Below are 22,870 nucleotides of genomic sequence, written 5' to 3' on the forward strand. Positions count from 1 at the left end.
GAACAAGGGCGGATCGCGGGTCTATAATTACGCTGAGGAACAGCCTTAACTATTGCTGCCTTCTGTTGGTGTGAGTGGAAAAGAGAAAACGCAGCTGGAAAACGGTTCACTGGGAAATAGTTGTTTCATTGGCTACAAAAGTGTATTCACATTCCTGAAAAAGAAACGGATAATAACTTAAAAAATAAATCTTTAAAAACGTTTGGCAAGTGTCTTTTTCAAAACAAAACAAAATTAAATTAAATTAAAAAAATCCAGCTGTTATAGCCAAGATCATCATTGCAACCGTGGCTGGCTCCATCTGGTGGCAGTACCCGGATGCACGACCTGGTCTCTCAGCAGTTCCTGAAATAGTCACAAAATGTCTATTGGACACGAATTTTCATGCATTTATGGATTTTAACCAAACTGGAAAAAAAAAATCGGGATCAAACATGTGAGTACCTGAGTAGCTTTCATAGGTCAGTTCATCGTTTTTTCAAATTATGGCTTTAACTACCATATTTGTGTTTTTGAGGTCTAAATTGCTATTTACAAGTTTGTAGTTAATTCTCCATGTCGATGTTTGTGTTAGTTTCAGAATCTTACGTCTTGTGTGTGTGCGTGTGTGTGTGAAAACGTCGGGTTGTTTAAGCCATGTAGATAAAGGAACTACAGTACCCATAAACCCCATCGACCGAGGGGTTTATGGGTACAAGGCGTACAACTGAAAGTTTGGGAGCGTCCAGGTAGTAGTTATGCAGGTTTGCAGTTAGTGGGGTTGGGTTAATTGGTGACACTTAAATTGGTGTGAATGTGTTAAGCTCCAGTCTTCCGGACAGGATGAGTGGGAGACAATGGATGAGTAGTTCTGGGTAGTTTTTAATAATGTCTACTAACAGTATATCATATTTTAAATTATATATAATACATATACATAATGTTTCCTCTAACAGTTTCTGCCTGTGCAGGTTATTCATTCTGGACACACCAAAACCAAATTGGGGGTACTTAATAATATAATTATTAACAAATGTGTTATCATTTCCACTTGTCCCTTTTTATTTTTACGTGCATTATAAAGCATTCAGTGGGTCAGTACTTTTGAGCTCATTCGTTATTATTGACTTCTTGACTGTTATTGACTCTTTTATCAGAGGGATAGAAGAAGGTTGCTGTGATGGCCAAACCCGTGGCCACACTCTAAAGTCTGTAACTTTTGTATTTTCATTCTTCATTTGAACATAGTAATACATTTTAGTTACCAATAACTTTATTGATTGGTTTGGATACATTTGTTCTATTTGTAAGCGCACACATTTAGTTTACTTATGTATTCATACTACTTCATTTCTTTGATTTTTGACTAACCTTTGTCTTTTCATTTCCTACCTGGCAATCACCCCTGGGAGTTGCTGGACAAAAGATGGCAGCCAGGGTTTGAAACCATTAAATGCAAAGGAAGATAATTGGACCACACCACCACTTCCTGCTGAAGGGGAGAATGTGTGTTTTCTTTACTTTAAAAACAAAGTATTTGTATTTAATTAAATATTTGAGTTTAGGGTTTAATGGGGTTTTTGATTTTCTTCTTTGGTGTTTAGTTTATTAACAAACTAGATTGTACTGCATCGTTTGTGATTTATGATTGTGTTTTGTTTGTTACCCCTCATGTGTCACAATGTTCTGATCAGCCATTATATATACCCTTGTATGTCATTTCATGTTTTAGGTCAGTTATGTTTGTTTGTAGCAGTCATTTGGGTTGTTAAGTTTGCAGTCTTTGCCTGAGTTCAGTTTTGTTTCTTTGACCTCTTTTATGAGCTCAACATTTATTACTCTTGTAAATATAATTTTAGGGGGTTAAATAACTTGAAACTATATTTTTCTAATAATTCCTGGGACTCCTCCTGTTTTTCAACTCGGTCCATCACAGTTGTTTTAAATGACATTGCAAGCCTAAAAGGAGATCAAGTTCAAGGACTTGCTCAGCAGACTGTGAAACACTGGGACTTGAGTATATTCATTAAACATTAGTAAGACAGCACTTTTGATAGCTCATTATAAGGAACCAAACTGCTGCTGGTTGCCTGGCAATGATTAAACTACATCAGTTGAAGAACGGTAAGAATAGCTGAAAATATGCCACCATATCATGACTTTTTCGCTTTTACCCTCTCTTAATTTTGAATATAGATGTTCCTGATTTAATATCTAAGATTTCTGGACTACTTATGCTTGATCGGAGAAACTATATCCCATATACATAGATTCTTGATAAAGCTCAGAAAGCTCAGCCTTTTCTTGGTGGTGAATAACTTTGCTTCTTTAAATGATTAACCCACAGAGGGCACGTCTGTGGGGTTTGTGGCTCTGTTGCCCCAAATAGACTTTGGAAATTCTCAGGTCTCCTTGGCAGTCTCTTCAGAGATGTGTTGACTATCTTTTGTCGGTGTGGTCAAACATTTGCGACCGATAGCGTCTGTGGATGTGGACATTCCTTCCCTGTCTGAAGACAACAGGCTTTGTTTGAGGACTGCATGAAAAGCGAGAGGAGTGGACAGAAACAACGGCTGCGCATGGTTAGGCTCAAGGCACAGCCAGGATCGCAGAGTCGACTTAACTCATTTATACAGAAGTCTTGGCTTCTTTCTTCATTTCTTTTTTCATGCTCACCATAAAATACAGATAAAAGAAGAGTTTAAGAGTTCAGACTGTGATAAAGGTAGAATCGGGCTATCACTATGGATACTTTTAGAAACAAAAAAAAATTGTGGACACTTTATGAGAAAGAGGTGCCACACAGCAGGTTTTGGTAAGTTTCTTTCCCCTTGTTTGGTCTTGGCAAACATAAAAGATTATTTTTAATTAGGGATTGCTTTATGTAGAAAATCTGTTTATAAACTTTGCACATTGATATGGATTTTTGTCACCTCTGGATAGTAGTGCCTGCTAACACATTCTTATATCTGATTCTGTCCTATATTTTCTAATAAGCTAAAAAAAACAACAACAACAAAAAAAAAAAAAACGTAGGAAAACATTTTAACTTTCATTATTTGTACTTCAGTCCATTTTTCCACCTTAAACAATTCATGAAAAGTCAATAGAAGCTGAACACTGGTATCAAACTTTCAAATAACTTCTTAAATTCACACGTTTCTCCATTAATTTTTCTTCCATTTACTCCACACAGTTTAAACTCAGAGACAACAGCTTCTTTATTACTTAATTATTTTATTGTTCCATTTGCTGATTGTAAGTAATGTGTATGATGCAAAGGACCACTCATGCATGCCCCAAAGGACCAGGAAAAGACCTCACAATGGTAAGACATGTGACTTATTGTTAGTTTCCCTTAGCAACAGGCCCACACCAGAGTTGCTGGTGGCAGGGAGCGCTTTTCTTAAAAACACATCCCCCTAATTTTACATATTCTTTCATTACTTATTCCCTTTATTTGAAAAGAAAATGTGTTATATCAAAACTACCACATGGGAGTGCTGCATTCATTCTGCAGTAAGCTTTTTACTAGCTGTCAGTGATGTAATGGCTTCAATAAAGAATCAGAAATAAAAAATAAAATAGGGGTTAGACACTGAACTTAACAGTTCTTTAATGCTTAAGAAATGATCATGTTTTTATGCTCAGTTAAGCTGGGGTGCTGCCTTATTGGCAATGTCCTCTACATTTATTCTACTTCTGCTTTTTCGTTTCACTGATCATTGATGTGCTGCTTTCTGCAGTGATCCAACCTGCGGTGTCAGTCCTGCAGAGAAACTGAGCCCAGAGCACCTACAGCTTCTGAGAAATGCTTTTACCTGTTCAAAGGCTGGACTTGAGACACAGGAACACAAGTTGAAGGGAAGCAATAGAGGTACAAGTGAAGAACGTGCATTGATGTTTGAGGAGTTTTGGGACATTCTGAAGTCTGTCGTCGGCCCAAATATTGAGGACACGTGGTGCAAGAGATTCTTTGATGAGGTAAAAAGTAATAAAGTTTTTTTTTTTATAAGTCTTGACAAAACTGGATACGGGTTATATTGTAATCCACGATTAAAAAAAAAAGTTTATAAAACAGCATCCTGTCAATCGATTACTGTTTTGAAGTGACTGTCCTATTAAAAGACAACAGTGGCGTATTGCTGATTTGACTCTTACATTCATGTCTAGGTAGATATCAGCTGCACTGGACAAATAAAATGGCAGCAGCTGTGTTCCTACTTGCTTTTAGAGTACACTGAGCGACAGCGGGCGTCCAATCCCACAGCTGCTCTACTGGAGGCCCAGCCTCAGATTAGACACTGCTCTCATAACAAGGTAACTCTGGTGCATTGTGGTCAGATGGTCTGATTTTTGGACAGTTTTTTCTAATTACTTACCAGAATTAGGAGACTACCTAGTCAAAATTAACATTTAGAGAATTCAAGTTTCAAAAACCTCCCAAAGGCAAGAGCTGAGTACAGCAGAAAAAAAAAACTCAGTCTCAAAGCAAAACTGCTATCCAAATACTAAAATGAACAACATTATAATATGACTTAAACTAACTTGGGGAAAAGAAACTCAAATGGATTAGAGTATTTTGTAGCTCTAAAGGAAAAACAGTTATAGAGAGTAAATGGTCAGTGACTTCAAGTTAGTATTTGGGAAAGGACATAAAACTTAAAACAATATGTCATCACTTTTTAAGATTAACAGTATATTACAAAATGGAACATTTATATTTTACTACCCAGTAAAAAGAAATACAGAGGAAATGGAATTAACCATTAATAAATGATTTGTACAGTATAAATATATTTGTGGGTTCACACTGGTTACAGTAGTGAAACACATGATTTGTGATGACTTTCTTGCCTCAGCCATAATGGTTACAGGCTAACCGGGCTGCACTAAATGGCTAAAGAAGCTAAACAGACCTTGGAACTTTATCAAATTTTAATTATTTTCACCTGGCCTGTGAAGATATTCTCATATATTATTATAGTATCATTCACTACTTTTGGATTTCACCCTGCAGGAGTTAAGCAGGGCAGTTTGCCAAACCTTTTTAATAACTCTAGGGTTCATCAGGGTCTGTTAAATCTAACCAATGTAAGTATAAAAGAGTGCACTCAGCTGCTCCTATAAATTATAATGAATAAAGTGTTCCATTACTATAATAGATGAAAGATGAAGCATCTTAATTTTTCCATTTCTCTGCCCTGAGTTATATGTTGTTTTCGACAACCATTACTTTTTTCCTCCTGTAACCTTTCTCTAATTGATTACACTTGTCTCATACTTATTGCTCTGCAGCGGGAGCCAACAGTTCGTGTGGTTGCTCTTTCCCATCCTCCTCCACTCCGCTATATTAGCATCAGTAAGGGGGGTCAGATCACCGCCTGGAACAGCAGCCTACACACCCTCAAAACTTTAGGGGTGAGTGACATCATGTTGCTACTTTAATATCCACGTGGAATTACAGCACACTCACTCACATTTTTCTATTTAAACCAGCTTGCTGGAGACCCAACAGAGGAAGTGGCAAACACAAGGAGATTCAGGGGTTGGACCACTGATGCTGTGTACATGGGCAACGTCCACAAGATTGCCATAGCAACTGACTGCAGGGACTTGCGCTTTGTTACTATTTCTTCAAACTGTTTGTTGGAGGAAATTCACTTATATGGTACTTTTATTCCTAACAAAAACCACGTGAAGCCCGGAAATATTGTTAAGTCTTTGTCCTATAATTGCTCCCAGGGTTTCGCAGTGTGCCGACCTGTCTGTGTTACTGGTATGATGTGCAGGTAGGACAACTGTTTGTACGAGATGTTACTGTTTTAGCTGGATGCCTCCATTTGGAAAGCACTAAATGCATCACTTCAATCTAAAGGGTTTTCACTCCAAGAGTCTAGAACAGCCTCCTCTGCTGCTACTGGGGGATGAAAAAGGAGGAGTCCACCTGATGTGGTTCCTGAACTCATCCAAGGGACTTTTTAAGAAACCATCAAAGAGAGACAAAGGTCCACAAAGGATCTTTTTCCAAGTAGGTTTTCCCTCCTCTATTTACTGAATTCTGTTACAGAAGCATGGAAGCAAGAAGCTTTGAAGTGTTGCTGCTTACACTACAACTTTTCCTTAAACATCATTTGGACTCACTGTTTTTTTCTTGTTTCACCCTCATTCCTCACAGGATCTTGGTGAACACAGCGACATGGTGTCTTATCAACACATCCCCAGCATGCACCGGGAACCAATTACCAGAGTAATGTTTGAACCCAGCACCAATGTCATCATGACATCGTCAGAAAGTAACACCACATCTGTGGTCTTTATGAATGTGTCATTGAAGCAGGAGCCTTACATTTGGAAATTTAAGCAGGTAATTAACAAGGTCAGTTTGACTGATAATACACTCATTGGCCACTTCATAAATACATTTTGCCAGCACCAGGTTGGACTACTTTTGTGAGCATTATTTATTTATAATATTTCATAATTATTGTAGCACTGAACATGTAATATGTCATCTGCAGTGAAAACAGTTGCTATAGCTTTCATTTTAATGTGGCCTCTACATGCTAGAGTGAGCCAAGCCTGGGTCAACTCCGTTGATTTGTCAGGATTTAAGCTCATTAACATTGCCTGTTTTATTTTGAATAACAGGCCTCAACGGCTACATTTATTATACCTGAAGAAATTAAATCAAAGGTGTTCTTATAAAACAACTTCTAGATTAGTGTCTAAATCAGTATCCTCCCCTTCCATGCAAATGCATAATATACATTTTAGTTGAATTGTTTTATTTATAAGATCTGGTAACATCACTGCCTGTTGTGGGCTATTGTTCACACAAAATACAGTTTGGCTCGATGTAGCAAAAGTGAACTGTGATTAAAGGTCTGAATACAAAAAATGTTAGCTTAATGTAGTTTCACTTTGGTCCGGTATAAAAATACACACCCAGAACATGTGATTGGGAAACTTTTATCTTTATTTCATATTTTATCATTTTAAATTACCAGTATGAACAAAAGGCACACTTTTACTTTGAAGGTGAATTGCTTCTTTTTCCTGTTTGTGACATTTTTGTTTAATTTTCACTGTGCAACTTGGAACAAAGAACAAGTAGTAAATTGTACTGCATGTCTCCATTCACAGCAACAGTAAGAACAGCAAAGTTGCAATTTGCAGTTTACATATTTGCATTATTGTCCTACTTACGCTAGACATGAAAGAAGGAAATGTCCCCAAAGGCTGGCATTTCTCTGTATACAATTTCAGCAACTTCAAATCAACTTCTCATGTTGTGGCTATTATTTATTGAAGATGTTGAAATATCCAGATGAGAGAAATATCTCTGTGGCCGCCTGTCAAATTTTTTTTTGAAAAAGAAAAGTAGAGGAAATCGGCGGATTTTCGTAGTTATCCACTTCTGATCTGGATCAAGGTCAGTCAGACCTGTGCTTCACAGCACTGGGGACTGGGTGACACAGACCTATGAGGGCAGGTTGACATGTGAAAATAAACTCTGTTTAAGAGAGAGAGTTTTATATAGTATTAAATGTCCTAGTGTGACAGTGTTACAGTGTAGTAAATGCTGTTATAACTGGCCAGTTTTATCTAGAAGAGCAAACACGGCATGCGTTGTTTAATAAAGTTCAGTCCCACCCAGTAGAAGCAGACAGTGTCACCGGCTGCTATGAAAGGAGTAAAACTGGGTGGTTTTACTTGCTCACAATGGCTTGTTTTTTTGTTTTTTGTTTTTTTTGAATGAGTACCCAAGGTTTACTCTCCAAATAACTGTCTGAACATTGTAAAACAAACATCTCAGTCATGTATTTTTGAAAGGAAAGAAGCATTTACCACCACTTCATTTATATTTTCACCTGCATAAAACACCATCTTCTGTATACTATACGGTATTAATGCTTTTGCCTCATGTCAGGGAGCCAAGTGTTTCGACTACAACGCGTCCCTACAGTTGATGGTTACAGGAGGCTCTGACCGAATAGTCAGACTGTGGTCACAATATGTGACTTCAAGTCCTGTGGCTACACTGCCGGGTCACCACACCACGGTACTAGATGTTGCAATTTACCAACATGTCAGGCAGATCTTCAGCTACTCTAGAGATGCTGTGAGTGAATTAGGATTTACCATAAATGCACACATAATTGTATATTTTATGTGAATATATGCCGGTAGAGCTTGTTTATGTTCAAATTAATGATGATGCATTTGTCTTCTTTTGCCAGGAACTGAGAGTTTGGGACATTTCTACCCATCAGTGTTTGAAAGTTCTCCGCCTGCAGTTTCCCTGTCTGCAACCAGGTCGCATCCCAGAACATGGAAATTTCCCTTTCCTGTTGCTTAGCCCTCCTCTTCCTGATGAGATGCAACCTCATTTAGTGGTGGCCTGCAAAGATTACCTGGCAGTGCTCAATCTGTCAGAAAAGAGAAGAGGAGGAGGAGGTGGTTGGTTGACTGATGAGGAATTCAGGACAGAATTTAAACAGGGTCCATACCTCTCCTGTGCCTTGTACAACCCCACCCTGAGGCAGGTGGTGACTGGATATGCTGACTCATCAGTCTTTCTGTGGGATGTAGAGACAGGAAAGAGGCGGCTTTACATTTTAAATGCTCATGGAGAAGAGGTGCTCTCCTCGATGGCACTGGACTCCTCTCACAGAAGACTAATCACGGGAGCTCGTAATGGCACTATTAAGGTTCAATACATCTTATTACTTATTATTATATAAAGAAAGAATTTTGAGTGTAATGCATCAATGTGTAAAATACTTAAATCAGAGTGTTGGCCACTCCCCAAGCAGGTGTGGAATCTACTAAATGGCCTAAACTTACACAAGCTGGAGCCCGTCACCAACTCTGAAGTCACTGGGTTGACCTGCCTCCATGACAACCATTTACTGGCTGTGGGGTGGAACCAGTGCATCGCTCAGTACAGCATTGCAGGAGACAAGGTAAAATCAAGGGTGCGTTAAAGTTATAATCCACAGTGTCACATAAATACAGTTTTAAGGGTTACTGAACACCAGGCTGGAAAACAATGTTTTTCTTCCCGCTCTAGTTTTGCAGAGAAGAAAGAAAAAGTATTTTCAGGAAGGATTATAGTTTATCTTTCCATCCTAAAATATCCTAAAATTAAGATTGACTTGGTACTCTTGGTTTTACTATCCTTTTCGGCTCTGTCTTGTCTTTTATCTAAAAAAAAAAAAAAAAAAAAAAAAAAAAGCTCCATGGATGCCATTTATGCAGTCAACACCCATCCATCCATCCATTTTCTTTACTGTTTCAGGGTCAAAGAGCCTATCTCAGGTGTCATAGGGTGAGAGAGGCCGGGTACACCTTGGACAGGTCACCAATCAATCACAAGGCAAACGGCAAAGAGAGACAAGCATTCACAAATGCGCCTAAAATTATTATATTCAACCTAACTTATATGTAACGTGTATATTCAACACAGCAAGAAACCAGCTGGCCTGTGGTTTTGACAGGGATAACTGTAAGTTTTCCAAAAGCAGTAATCTCTAATCGTCACAGGAACACGCTGAATTTGTAGGCAAACAGCAGAATGCGAGCTACTGGAACTTTTCTGTTGTGGCTTGCAGTATTGACCAATCAGGTTTGATCAGGCATTGGTTAAGTGCAGATAAACAGTCCCGTAAAGAACGACAAGCATTGAGAGTTTGAAAGAAGGCGGCAGAATGTCCTATATCTTATGCTGCTTGTATGAATATATAGAAACATAGGTAAGGTGTGGTAGATGAAGCACGTAAGACAAACGTCACCCTCATCACCAGAATTCCACTGTACCGCACACTAGTATCGCCCATTCTTCTCTATGGATCCGAGACCTGGGTCATCCTCAAGCACGACCTCAACAAGCTTGAGGTCTTCCACATGCGCTGTTTGCATCAGATTCTCCGGGTGTCCCCCCATGACCGTCTCAGCAACAGCACGATGCGTAGTCAATGTCACCATCAGCCCTAGATGGAAGAGCTGATCCAGAAGCGATGACTGCAATGGTTTGGCCACCCACTAGGGAATCAAGCATGACGCTCCCAAGAAGACTTGGATCAAGCAAACTGAAGACTATCTTCAACAATGATGTCTAACCCTCAAGCAAGCAAAGGTCAAGGCCAGAGATCGGAAGTCCTGGAAGTGCATTGCTGACAAAGATGGAAACCCTGCGGCACCCACAGCGACGTATTGGCTTCGTGGACGACCTTCCCCGCTGACCGCCAGCTAGGGACAAAAGAAAAAAAAAGAAAAATAGTTGAAGCATGTGGGGAAGTGCTGTTAGCTGGAACGACTTTACAAATCTAAAAATGTCCATTTGCTTTTTGCTTTTCAAGCTCTCAAAGCTACTGTGATCTGGATGACTGAGAACCTCCATAGGCAGCAAAAGGCACGCTAAAATGTGTTCTCAGAACTATTTTGCTATAACTTGATAATGATTAACTTTTATATTTGCTTTTAAAATTTACCTGCATTTGTAACACTGACCTTCATCTCCACACTCTTAGTCATCTGACGGTAGCTGCTGGTTCTCAGATTGGAAAGGCAGTGAAAAAAATTCATTAGCTGTGGGTCAAGAAAGAACAACATAACAAAGTATTAAATGCATTACATAAACTTTTGATTGACAGGTGATTCTGGGTAATGCAGTCCACCCATTTACCACCAAGAAGCTCAGATATATTAAGATGCTATAAAATTAGTCTCACAGAGTTTTAGCCTTGACATATTTTTTTTCTTTGCTACAATTTCTTCCCCAGATGTTAAAAGCAGCGTGATGAGTCCTACACAAACAGCTGTCACCATAGTGACTAATCTAGTACAGACTCAGAAAACATTTAAGTGTTTTTCTTAAGAATGCCAACAACAACTTGGGCTTAAGAAGACTGGTCCAAATTAGGCTCAGAAAATATTTCCTCCAATAGTAACACTTAACTTGTCCCATCATATTCAGTATAATAATTCAGAAGTCTTGTGTTTTCCTGTCAGTAGTGAAGAAAGTCTCTAAAGTCTTTTCAGCGCATAAATACAAACCCACATCCACCTACAGCTATGCATGCTGCTGCACAGGTCTCAGTGTATAAATATATAACAGTCTGCATTTGCACATTATTCTCAAGCTTCAAATTCTTGTGTTACATTTTACCTTTCAACCTTCAGCTGCCATCTGCTCTGTGGTTGGAGTCATCTGTTAAAGCGAACAGTAGTAGCACTGAGTATTTATGCTTCTGCAGCAGATTCTTAATGCTGCTTTTTTTCCTTTCCTCCGCCCAGTTACATAATGTTTCTCACTGTAAAGTCCCTCGCTTAACCAGAACTTAGCTTGTCTGTTTCGTTATATTTTTTTTTCATTTCCAAAACCTAGAGGGGCAATCACAAATCAGTAAATTGCACTTATATATATGCATACGCTATATACGCCCCTGGTAAGTTCAAATTCTTCAAACATCCATAATTTGTTTAAAAAAAGTCTACTGCAACATGGTACCCTTTTTCTGAGCAACCTGGGGAAGTAAGTAGAGCTTCTACAGAAGAGACAATTACAGGTTATTTCACCTCATTTATAAACATAGTTTATAAGCACATAGTTATCATCATTTCAACCAAAATGCTTGTGCATGAAGCTGTGCTTTATCTTTCTTTTACTCGTGCACTGAAGGACTTGAAGGTGAGAGCAGACACGTCCTGGAAGTCCAGCGGTGTCCACAAATCAGACATCTTGGCTGTGTGTCAGTGCTCCGCTCTGAGCGTTGTTGCTACAGCCAGTTATGATGGAGAGGTAGTGATCTGGAGCATGGAGACACAAGGACCGATGCTCCACCTGCAGAGAGGGACGCAGGCACGGTAAGGAGATGCAGCTCTGAGTGCTGTCTTGCAGTCAGTGAGCGTTTACTATTAAACTTGATGTGTATGACTTGCAGGTTTTGACACGAAACAAATCAGCATGGATCAGTTTACTAATGATTTATCTACTAATTTACATCATGTTTCATTATATCCCAGATCAAATTTTGTTACTGGCGTGGTAAGAAATTATTTATCTTTGGCTCTCTGCAGTCTTTATTGACGATAACGCACAATAAAAGCTTAGATTAACAAATGTTCAAATAACATGCAGATTATTATTGAAATATCAAATAGATGTAAAATGTCAGAACTCAAAGGTATTTCTTTTATCATCATGCATGAATGATAAAGGTATAAAAGAATAAGTAATTAAAGTAACGAAGACATAATCAAACTAATTTCTCATAAATTTTCCTGACCGTTAATTAAATGATGAATAAATGAAGTCAAGTATCTTGCATCCTTAGCTGATAGTGACATATTCATGATTGTGGTTTTCTTTCTGCTTGCGCGCGTCCAGGTCAGCTCTCCCCGTGGATAGCATCTTGTTCCTTCAGCATCGAGCTGGCAGGAAACAATTAAGAAACCAGGGTGTCCTAGTGTCATCCCAGGGTGGTTGGCTGTGCTTTTGGAGCGTCACTGATGAGAATCACAGTTATGGTGAGTGGGATGCACAAGAAAAAGCTTAAAGAAGAGATTGATGTGAGGTCCTTTGGGGGGAAAAAAAAAAGATGCTGCACTAGAAAACATTAATCTAAGATAAAAACTCTTAATCATCTGTCACTTCTAATTCTCCTCCTCCCATAAGAAGGATTTACAAACAGCCCTTGCAGGCAGTGACAGTTAGGCTGAACTGTCGACTTGGCTGCCTGCCGGTACCATTCCTGGCAGCCCACAACTATGTCTCTTTCCAGATCCCATCTGTGTTTAGTGGTGTGGGATTCATGCACTGTAACCACTGCATATGGGTACAGGCTTGCATGAGTGCATGTGAGTGAACTGTATGTCTGTATAGATTTATATATGTATCTATGTGTCTGTGCATGCTTCCAGCAGAGAGGGGGATTTGAAATCATGACATAAGAGGAATGCAGGTGACAACTAAAATCTGTTGAAGGGCTTGCAGTTTGTCTCAGAAGTACTTTTGTTATTGAAGTGAAGAAAGAATTCTTGAAAATGGTACAAAAACAGAATATAAATAGATTTGCTTGCATGCAGTTTTGAGTGAACCAGCAGACTTTTTAACTGCCTATAAAGATACATCCAAGCCTATTGTTACAAGCAAATTTCTTTTAGATTGTACTTAGTACTTTATGCTTGGATGCGTTTACGAGCACAAGTCTATTTTTTCTGCTTTTTTTTTTTTTTTTTTTCCCCTCCAGGTCATTTCTACGCTCCAGAGCAGCCAGGTGAGCGTGTGCTTAGCCTAAACTCAGATCAGTCTAAAAACACCATTCTGGTCTCAGGTGACACAACGGGCTCACTTCAGATTTGGGACATTTCTTCCTTTGCAGTGGACATCCAACCTGAGGTGTGCTGGGAATAAGATTGCACCTGGTGTACTGCACCTCATATCCCCATATACTTGACATAGTTTTCTTCATACAGGCAACTTGTGAACAACCTCCACTGCTGCAATCTTGGAGGGCTCACACAAGGGCTTTGATATGTGTGGAAGTCCTTGAAGTGTTTGACAGACTGTTTGTAATGACAGCATCAGTTGATGGTTCAGCTGGAATATGGACAGAGGACGGCAATCATGTGGGGTTTTTTGGGCAAGAGATGATGTGGAATATCGCTGACCCAGGAACTTATCATAGGTAGGTAAACTGGCTTGTGTCTTTTTTAACATCTCTCAGCACGTTACCTTCATTAATTATTAAAAAAAACACATAAAGAATTACAGAGAGCTTTTTTGGATGATGGTTCTGGATCCGCTATTTGAGTTATTTTGGCTTGCTTCCTCTGCAATCTGCTTTGCAACCCACCTCCTCCATTTCATGCTGTTCATGCTGTATCCAACTTAATCAATGTCAGGTCTACCGTGCATTCCCATGCCCCTGCTCATTTCTGCATCTTTCCATGCTTGTGCACGGCATGGTGGAAGGTCCCAGCAGAAGGCCGTACTTCCAGATATAAACAGCTGTAGATGGAAATAACATTTTTATTGTGACTAGTGGTCTTGACAGAAATGTGTTTAATACACACGGGGGAAGAGGTCAGTAGAGAGAAAATAAAATTGAGCCAAAACGTCACTCCTTGTTCATTAGAGGCAATAAATGCTAAAAGTGATTGCACACATAATAATTTGAAGCACAATTTTTATTATACATGCCAAGTTTCAAGATGAGGCTTGCAAACATGGCAGTCTTTTGAGATTAGATCATTCAAGAGTATCAACAACTAGAAGAGTGGCAAATTAAAGCTGCCAGTGTCAAACAGAAGACAAGTCCAATAAGTGATAATATCAACAGTGAAGGGTTTGTACCAAATCTAATATAAGTATGAAATGTAAGAAATGTACGTCATGATTGAACATGTTCTCCAAAATAAACTTCCCTCACTGTTCCACAAACATTTGAGTCTTTAATAAAAACTTCATTTTGGTTAAAGGTCGTAAACTCTGGCTTGGCTCACATCTTTGCTCTCTGTATTTCTGTCACATGCTGGGTAACATGGACCATGAAGGAGAGAGCTGTCAGGAATAATTTAATTTCAGGGGATGGAAAAAGCACAGTTCAAGTTAAAGACAGAGTCAGCACATGCTTAGAAATATAAATAAATGTCTGCATAAACCTCACCGAGGAGCAAAATCATGACAACAGTATTGTTTAACTTATGGAGAGTGTACATTTAATGTCTGTGTGAGGAAGAGAGTGACCGAGCCAAAGTGTAAATAGAGAGCTGCAGGGATGGTGGTTTTTTTTCATTACTCATTGTTTCATATAAAAAAGGAGACTTTTTCGTAGGTTTTTGAATTTAGAATAAGCTTTATGTGAAGTTTGTGACATTTACAACAAGATCATCTTCATGAATTATCACCAATATTAGGCTATAAATAAGCACATCTGGAGATAAAAAATCTTGGATGCAGTAAAACTTGCAGTTGCTCCAATAGTAGAAGCAAACAAGCTCACAGCCTTTTGTTTTTTTTTCCCACCTTTATAAGATCCAAGGGGTGGTGGGGGTGGGGGTGGGGGGGTTAGGAGTGAGGCCACGTTTAGTGATAAGTAGTGACCACCGACAATATAAAACCTGGATGTAACTTCCAGGTCTGTCTGAAGACCAACTATTAGATGTGGTTGCAAAAAACAGAATCAATGGGAAAATGGCTTTATGTCTTGACCTTTGTGGACTATTTTCTAGAAAGGTTCAGTCACTAATTTTGGGTCACATTGAATAAAAAAACAAAACAAAACCAAAAAAACTTGCTTTGTAAACACAGTACTAGTTTCTCGCTTGTCAATCGTTGTGATTGAAAATAGTACTGTGTTTACAAAGCATGCACAGACACATATACCAGGGCCAATGAGCATGGAGTTCCACAGTTAGACCCGCCCTTTCTAATCACATCTAGAAAACCAACACGGTGACAGAGGAAATGCTCATCATAGCAGTAATTACTAATAATTATTTGCGTATGTGCATTGTGCAATTTATGTAGCAGCTTGCTACTATAACATTAAGCAATAACTTACCATGTGGCCATCTTTTATATATAGTCAATGACTGCGATGATGTTTAATAGGCCTAATAACATCCATAGCCTCATTTAGCCACTACAGGTTTGGGAAGTGTAAAAGATTTAAAATTGTGGTTGTTTTGTTTTTATAGATTTTATATTATAGAACAAAATTCGAAAATCTCCTAAATTTTTATTAAAGACAGACCTTATTTCAGACAGAGAAATTAATAATAATAATGATAATAATAATAATAATAATAATAATAATAATAATAATAATAATAATAATAATAATAATTAAAAAATAAATAAAATAAAAAAAACCCATTAACTTTGATACAACAGAACTTGAAGTGGAAAATAATAACTCAGTTCTGAGTTTTAGCACTCATTCAAGCAGCTTGTTGTCAGTTATACTCTTTGTATGGATGGCACTTCACCACTCTCTGCTGCTGCCACTTTGGCTTCAAATTCTGTGGGTGGTTTAATCAGCAACCCACAGAGCACTAGACAACACGCAAGTGTCCTTTAACATACTCTGGTTGTAAGGGCAGGTTCACAAAGCCGCTTACATGTTTGCTTACCAGTTTTTAACCCAGCAGTATGACCAGGATTTTTCCATCATTCCAGCCCAGCAAGCTCAACGAGGAAGCAATGCAACACACCATACCTCATTCAACCACAGTGTAGGTCATACTATGCATATAGCAGCACAGACTGAGACCTAGGAAACAGTTTTCTTCCATTCGAGTCATCCTAGCTGACTAAACCTGTATAGCCCTAATTAATAGAGTTGGATTTTTAAAATGTAGTACCCACCTCAGCAATGATTATAAACATGTACAAAAGTGACAACTACTGACATAAGGCACCATTCTTTGAACAACCAAATTCAAAACAACTCTTTAGGGCATTTTTACTGTGCAGCCATAAATCAAACGCTGGCTCCCTAAATTGTCACTTAATTATTGTAACTTTGAGAATTCATCTTTTATATCTGACACAGCAAATGTAAACATCGTAACTTCACATTATAGCAGTTTTTCATGTATGTAACTGCGTCACAGATGATACCAATTAACTTTTAAAGTATCTTTAGCCTCATTTTACCACTAATGTCAACTGCTTAAAAATGCTCTGCCGGCACTTATTAACTTGTAAAGTTGTGAAGTTGAAATCTTGCATATGTTGAAGTCATTATGTCAGTTTTAACTCATCCACTAAAGCAGCGCGCGCACAAACACACACACAGACACACGCACACACAGAAGGAGCACACAGCGTACTCAAATGCTTCACCACAGAGATCGAGAACAGTAACAGCTCTGGTTTGAATCAAATCTAACAACAAATATCCTCACAGATATCGGCCTCTGTGACAAATCTTCATCCAAAAGGATCACTGACCCATGTCTTGTCTATCAGGAGATTGACGTGCATGAAATTGGCAAACCCATATCTCAAGTAAACACTGGTATTGTTTTGCTCTGACACTCTCAGGAATACACGGAACAATCTGAGAGAAGAGAGGAGGACTGAAGGTGAAAATATGGAAGCCAGTGACGTACAAAGTCAAGTACCTGACCCTACTAGCCGCGATCAGACTTCACAGGAAGAATGGTGTTCTGAAGGTAAACACACACACGCACGCACGCACACACACACACACAATCAAGGCCGTTTCCAGTAACATTTGGCTACCCCTTCCAGTAATTAGCCATTTCATCAGATAACCTTCTGCACACATATGTGAGTTTGCACAGCTGCTGCTGACAATATTCATAAAAAGGGGTTAAACAGTGCAGGTCAGGATGACCTTCTAAGCTAATCTAACCTGATACTCAGATTCTATCATGTCCAATTTCTCCACATTATGAAGAGAAGAGTCAGAGCATTCTTCACATTCTCCTCCTGCAAAGTTTGGAGCTCGGCTCTGGAACATTTGGGCAATGTTCTCCTTTAGACACACAGGCCAGAATGTTTTTTCCTTAACAAAACCCACAAATACTCAAGGTTGGTGTGTGAGGGTGTGTATCTGCAAGACGTTTCCTACACTTTCCTCTCACAGTCTGCCATTGCTCAGGACTTGCCAATATAAGCGATTAGCTGTGCTTTTTCTGCACACACACCCAGGCAGACATACACATGTATGCTTTTACTCACTTTTCTTTGTCTTTTGTCATCCATCCTCTTTCAGCTTCATCCACCCAAGCAGGAGTGAATGACCACGAGCAACCTCAGCAACCTATGGTAACCTGGGAGCACAACATCAGCTGCTGCTGAGTGCATTTGTCATATTTAGTTCTATTGTTTAGCTACCCCTCCTCATGCAAACACAGTTTTTCATCCTCCATCTTTACCTGTCTATGCGTGTCTCAGTATTCATGTGAGGACCTCTGCCAGACAGTAGCTTTGTGTTACGAGAGGAGAGGACTCTTTGAGGACATCGACCACAGCAATCGCTGCTGATTGGCTGTGTCTTGTCTCTTCAGACTCAGGTGGTCCTGCTGGTGAGATTTGTGCTGATTACTTGATCTTATCCCCTCTCTTCTGCTCCTGCTGGCTTCATGAATACCTTCTTTTATGTTCTGTTGTAAGAAATAACTCATCTTTTTCATCCTTTTTCTATCCACTCTGTCCCAGACAAATGCCAAAAATTCTGCAAATTGAACTTACAAGAATAGTTCCACATTTTTGGAAATTCATTGTTGCCAAATGTTCCATGAGAAGATTTATATTGTCCATTGCTATTCTAAAAATATTAAGCTACAGCAACCAAATGACTGAACTTTTCATAAAAGCTGTGTGAATTTGGAAGCTCTCTCCAAAGGTAACAAAATGTGCTCAATGAACCAATAATGCTCACTAGTTAACACATCAGCTTGGTGATCGTTGCCTTGGTTGGGGAATTACTAGAAAACTGCTGGTGTTTTGTTTGAGGGTTTGTTTGTTTCTTTCCAGTCTTTATGGTAAAAATAGTTTGGTATACTAGACTACAGACTTTGACAAATGATGCCCTGTCCAACCATGTCAAAGTCTGTAGTTCTTCACAGCAGCCAAACCTCATGGTGTGGTGAAAGGCAGCAATCATAAACAAGAAAGAATACGGGATATAGTTTAAATGCTGGAAATTTTTAAACACTCCCACCTGGAAAACATTCATAGTACTGCATTTGTTTTTGTTTTTAAATGGGACGATGTTCAAAATACAGATATAAAATATGTTCAAACCCTGGGTTCCTATATTTTACAATTATTTGACCATTCACTAATCACACCTGGCTGTTGCTTCTTTTTGTCATGGCAATATGACCACCACCCTCGCCCATGTCACGTGTAGCTTGCTTTTTGGAAAATGAGAATATACACTCATAGGGCATTTTATTAAATACACCTTGCTAGTACTGGGTTGGACCCGTTTTGCCTTCAGAACTGCTGTAATTCTTCATGGCAGCGATTCAACATGGTGCTGGAAACATTCCTCTGAGATTTTTGTCCATATCAACATGACAGCATCATGAAGGTGTTGCAGATTTCTTAGCTAGATATCTTTGATGTAAAACTCCTGTTCCACCACATCCTAAAGGTGCTCTGTTGGACTGGATCTGGTAAGTGTGGAAGCCATTTAAGTACAGTGAACTGACTGTCACATTCAAGAAACCAGTTTGAGATGATGTGAACTGACATGACATGTTATCCTGCTGGAAACAGCCTGGAGAAGATGGCTACTCTGTGATCATAAAGAGATGACCGTGTTCAGCAACAATATGGAGGATATTGGACCAAGAGGAACCAAAAATTTGCCAGGAAAATATTGATATGAGGCAGGATGAAATGCTTATGCTTGCATGTTGTTTATGACAAATTCTGACCCCACCTTTCTGCTGAATGTCACAGCAGAAATCAAGACTCATCAGAGTCTCAGCTTCCTCTTCTGTGGTAACATCAGTGATATTTGGTGAAGTCTTCTGCTGCTGTAGCTCATTATGTTGTGTATTCACGGACGCTCTTCTTACCTTGGTTGTAACACGTGTTTTTTTTGTTTTTTTGAGTTACTGTTGCTGTCCTGTCAGCTTGAAGAAGTCTGGCTATTGTCCTCTGATCCTGCATCAACAGGACATCAAGTGTCGCTAAATGGATATTTTCTTTCTTGAAGCATCCTCTGTAAACCTGAGAGATGGTTGTGTTGGAAACTCCCAGTAGATCAGTAGTTTCTGAAACACTCAGAGCAGCCTGTCTGGCACAAACAACCATGCCACGTTTATATTCTCTTAAATCACCTTTCCTCTCCAGTCTGATGCTCGGTTTGAATTTCAGTATGTTGTCTTGACTATGTCTACATGCTTAAATGCAAAAAGTTGCTGCCATGTGATGAATAGATATTTGTATTCATTTATATTACAGCAGGTGAACAGACAAGGCTTCCGGATCTGAAAAGTAAGGCCAAAGTGGAAGAGGCATAAACGTGCATTCGTTGTCCAGCAGGGGGCGACTCCTCTTCTTGCTAATTGTCTTGAAGTTTATGAAAAATGCACCCACTGTTCATGTTTCTCTAATTATGTTGTGCTTTCATTTGCTAGTTTCAAGTTGCATTGAGCACGATGTGTAAATTATGGCTCCATGTTGAGCAAAACAGACAATAAAATGGGGTATATTATGGATCACAGCTACTGTGTAGTACTAGCTTTGTAGTCTAGGTTTCTGGACAACACAGATACACTGGTCAGCACATGCAGCTATAAAAGACTCGATCAATTTTGCAGGAATGCGACAGCTCGGTTTCACCTCCTTCAGTCAGTCTAAAGTTTTCCAAAAGAGCTTGATTGATGGGAAAGTAAAATGGGACGGAAACAGAAGCAAGAAACTAGTTCTGCTACTCTATTTAGGATGCATCTGGTCAGAAATTTGTCTTTTCTGATTTTCTTGCTTTTCTCCCTCTGTTGATCTTCTTCATCCTCTCTCACCCTCTTCTTCTTCTGCCAGCCCTGTCCTTTTCTTAAAACTACCACATTGTGCATTTGTGGCCTAGACATGGAGGATGTTTTTTCCTGTAGCTGCCAGTTCAGTTCATGTGGACTGACCATTGAGAGGTCAAGAAGGAGCCCTGCACTGATTAATCGAACATTTTTATTTGTGATCTGACTTAAGAATGCTGAAAAATGTCTTCACGATATCGATCTGTGAAGTCTTATATTTGTGTTTTCTGATATTGAAAAGTCTGGTTTTGATTTTTTCTTCTTTTCTTTCACTCATTCCTTCTCCAGGAGGCTTTATTGAAGATTTGCCCACAATCGGCTGTGTGTTTTATCAAAATTTGACTGGCAGCTCAAAGCTCAGCGTGCAGCGTCTGAAAGAAAAAAGTGAGTCAGATGTAGAAAGAGATTCAAACGTGAACATTGTTCCTTTGTGTTCCTTTTATGAAGTTATTTTGAAACAGCAAATTGAATGTCCTTTTGAATATGCGATGAACTCACTGTGCTGGAAGGATTTTCAGTGTCACTGCACTGTCTCTTCTGCATTTCATATGCTGTATTATTTTTTTGCCCTTTGTCCCTCGCTTTCAGCTTTCATCTTACATCTTATTCCACTTTAATATTTGCAAACTAATGTCTGTTGTTTGGCCCATTTATTCATAATATACTTCTTTTATATGCAAAAAGAAAAAAATACACATTGGGAAATATCAACACTGATGGTGGTGTGCTAGCCTAGCATAGTAGAGTGTAAATTATGTAAATGGCTTGCCTGGCTCTGTGCATCAGTATTGAAATTTGCCTAATCAGCACCTCTAAAAGCTCACAATGTGTAACAATGAGAAGAAAGGGTTGGGGTGGGATTGTTCTCTGTGCTATTCTTGTTTTTGGTGCAACTTAGTCATCCTCCCAGGAAATGACTATACTGTATTTCCATTTGTGTTTGTATCTATTTCCCATTTTCCTAGCAAAATATGAAGAAATGATGTGCTTTTGTACAGTATAGTGGGATGCTTAGCATTTTGTTACCTTTGGAAAAAGCTGAGCAAACTGTTTCGCTGTAATTCCCCACTTTATGCTAAGCTATAGCAAAAATAATGATATAACTATGGAAGGACAGAGAGCTGAAGTAGTTTTAAATGAAGTCTAGCTGTCTGACTTGTTGCAGCTGTTTGTAGATAATTTGAAGCTTCCTGATATGATACTTCTAGGTCATCCAAACAGTCATCTAGACAGGAAAACATCAGAGCCATCGCATCGCTTTATCTCAACAAAAGCCACCCTGTACTTATCATCACAGTTTGGCTAAATTGCAGAAATTGGTGACACAAGACTCAATGTCCTATTTTCATGTGTTTTCTTCATACATTCAATTTTGAAACATCTTTGCACGCACTTTTCATGTTATTGAAGAACTGGGTTAGTTTAAGTATGGATGTTCAAGCCGGGGTGGAGGCATGCTCAGAGCTTCTTCCCTAGTGTGCTTCCCGGGGATAAATGCGAACAGACACAGCTGGGACAAACAGGGCAAGTCATCCGCAGAGCATTTTGCCCCCTCCAGCATCTTCAAGTCAACAGTGCATGAGTGAACTCCACCAAATGTGTTGTCAGAAATATCTCCAGCCTGCTCATGAACACGGATGGTTTGATTTTAAGTCATTACCACTTAACGTTCCTGTCTTTTTTTTTTTTTTTATGCGTTGGCATAAAAGCATAAATATGGCTTGAATTTCATTTTGTTGCCTTGAAAGCTTCCAATAAGACTGTTGCCTTAAAAGTTAAGTACAACCAGGAGAAACTTAAATAGATTATTTATTCAGTTATGAAAAATGTGACCTCTCCTTGTACTCTTTACGCAAATACGTAATGTAAAAATACAATACTGTGCAAAAGTCTTGAGCCACTCTCATTTGTTTAGGAGGTGTTGCTTTTAGCAATAGTTCTCCAAATGTTCTGAAAGTCTTTCGAAGGTTTTATTTGGACATTGACTACTTTTTCACTCATTTTCAGTTGAGTCCTAGTATCTGACCATCTTCAGAGTAACTTTCTTTTTTTTTTTTTTTTTTATTTCAAGCATAAAAAACTTTTTTTCCTGACTGAAAATTGTCAAAGATAAAAAGAGTTTGATCAGCATAAAATAATATTACACCAACAAGATGATTTAAAGCATGGTGTGCAGTGTGTTCTTAAAAAATTTGAGGAGACTGGAGAAATGGAGGGCAAAAGAAGTAGTGGCAGAAAACACAAATGTTGAGTTTTCAGGGCAGTTTCTGTGGTATGAATACAAATAAACCTAGACACATTCATTTGTCTTATGGAGTCCATGCTTTCCTGGGTCAGGGCTGTTCTGGCAGCGCAA

The 22,870-nt window shown here is 38.9% G+C and overlaps 1 protein-coding gene and 1 long non-coding RNA gene across 4 annotated transcripts; one reads left to right on the top strand and one right to left on the bottom strand.

The window, feature by feature from the left end:
- Positions 1 to 412: 412 nt before the first annotated feature.
- On the top strand, positions 413 to 22,555 carry LOC146512966 (cilia- and flagella-associated protein 337). Of its 3 annotated transcripts, none has more exons than XM_085169998.1 (19): positions 413 to 2,794; positions 3,726 to 3,963; positions 4,153 to 4,299; positions 5,278 to 5,400; positions 5,479 to 5,650; positions 5,725 to 5,771; positions 5,858 to 6,010; positions 6,158 to 6,346; positions 7,913 to 8,104; positions 8,223 to 8,693; positions 8,799 to 8,948; positions 11,666 to 11,850; positions 12,374 to 12,513; positions 13,236 to 13,384; positions 13,462 to 13,673; positions 17,039 to 17,169; positions 17,736 to 17,788; positions 17,918 to 18,048; positions 20,803 to 22,555. In XM_085169998.1, the coding sequence occupies exons 1-18, from the start codon at positions 2,724 to 2,726 to the stop codon at positions 18,005 to 18,007; spliced, it is 2,913 nt and encodes a 970-aa protein (XP_085026124.1). In that variant the 5' UTR covers positions 413 to 2,723; the 3' UTR covers positions 18,008 to 18,048; positions 20,803 to 22,555. The 3 variants fall into 3 exon arrangements, with proteins under 3 accessions (XP_085026124.1, XP_085026125.1, XP_085026127.1); XM_085169999.1 differs by having other exon boundaries at positions 17,918 to 18,036; XM_085170001.1 differs by having other exon boundaries at positions 413 to 2,103.
- Positions 7,710 to 12,151, bottom strand: LOC146512967 (uncharacterized). Its single transcript, XR_014875675.1, has 5 exons — positions 11,153 to 12,151; positions 10,495 to 10,572; positions 8,830 to 10,233; positions 8,493 to 8,561; positions 7,710 to 8,411 (listed from the first exon to the last, which is right to left on the bottom strand). It is a non-coding gene; the product is annotated as an uncharacterized LOC146512967 (long non-coding RNA).
- Positions 22,556 to 22,870: the final 315 nt, after the last annotated feature.

Source organism: Neolamprologus multifasciatus, chromosome 8 (assembly GCF_963576455.1).
Source record: "Neolamprologus multifasciatus chromosome 8, fNeoMul1.2, whole genome shotgun sequence".
NCBI classification, from domain to species: Eukaryota; Metazoa; Chordata; class Actinopteri; order Cichliformes; family Cichlidae; genus Neolamprologus; species Neolamprologus multifasciatus.

Excerpts from the sequence above, each read along its gene's own strand:
- LOC146512966 (XM_085169998.1), top strand. The coding sequence starts at position 2,724 with ATGGATACTTTTAGAAACAAAAAAAAATTGTGGACACTTTATGAGAAA. Across the intron at positions 4,300-5,277 it reads GACACTGCTCTCATAACAAG|CGGGAGCCAACAGTTCGTGT; the intron begins GTAACTCTGGTG and ends ATTGCTCTGCAG. Across the intron at positions 12,514-13,235 it reads TGATGAGAATCACAGTTATG|GTCATTTCTACGCTCCAGAG; the intron begins GTGAGTGGGATG and ends TTTCCCCTCCAG.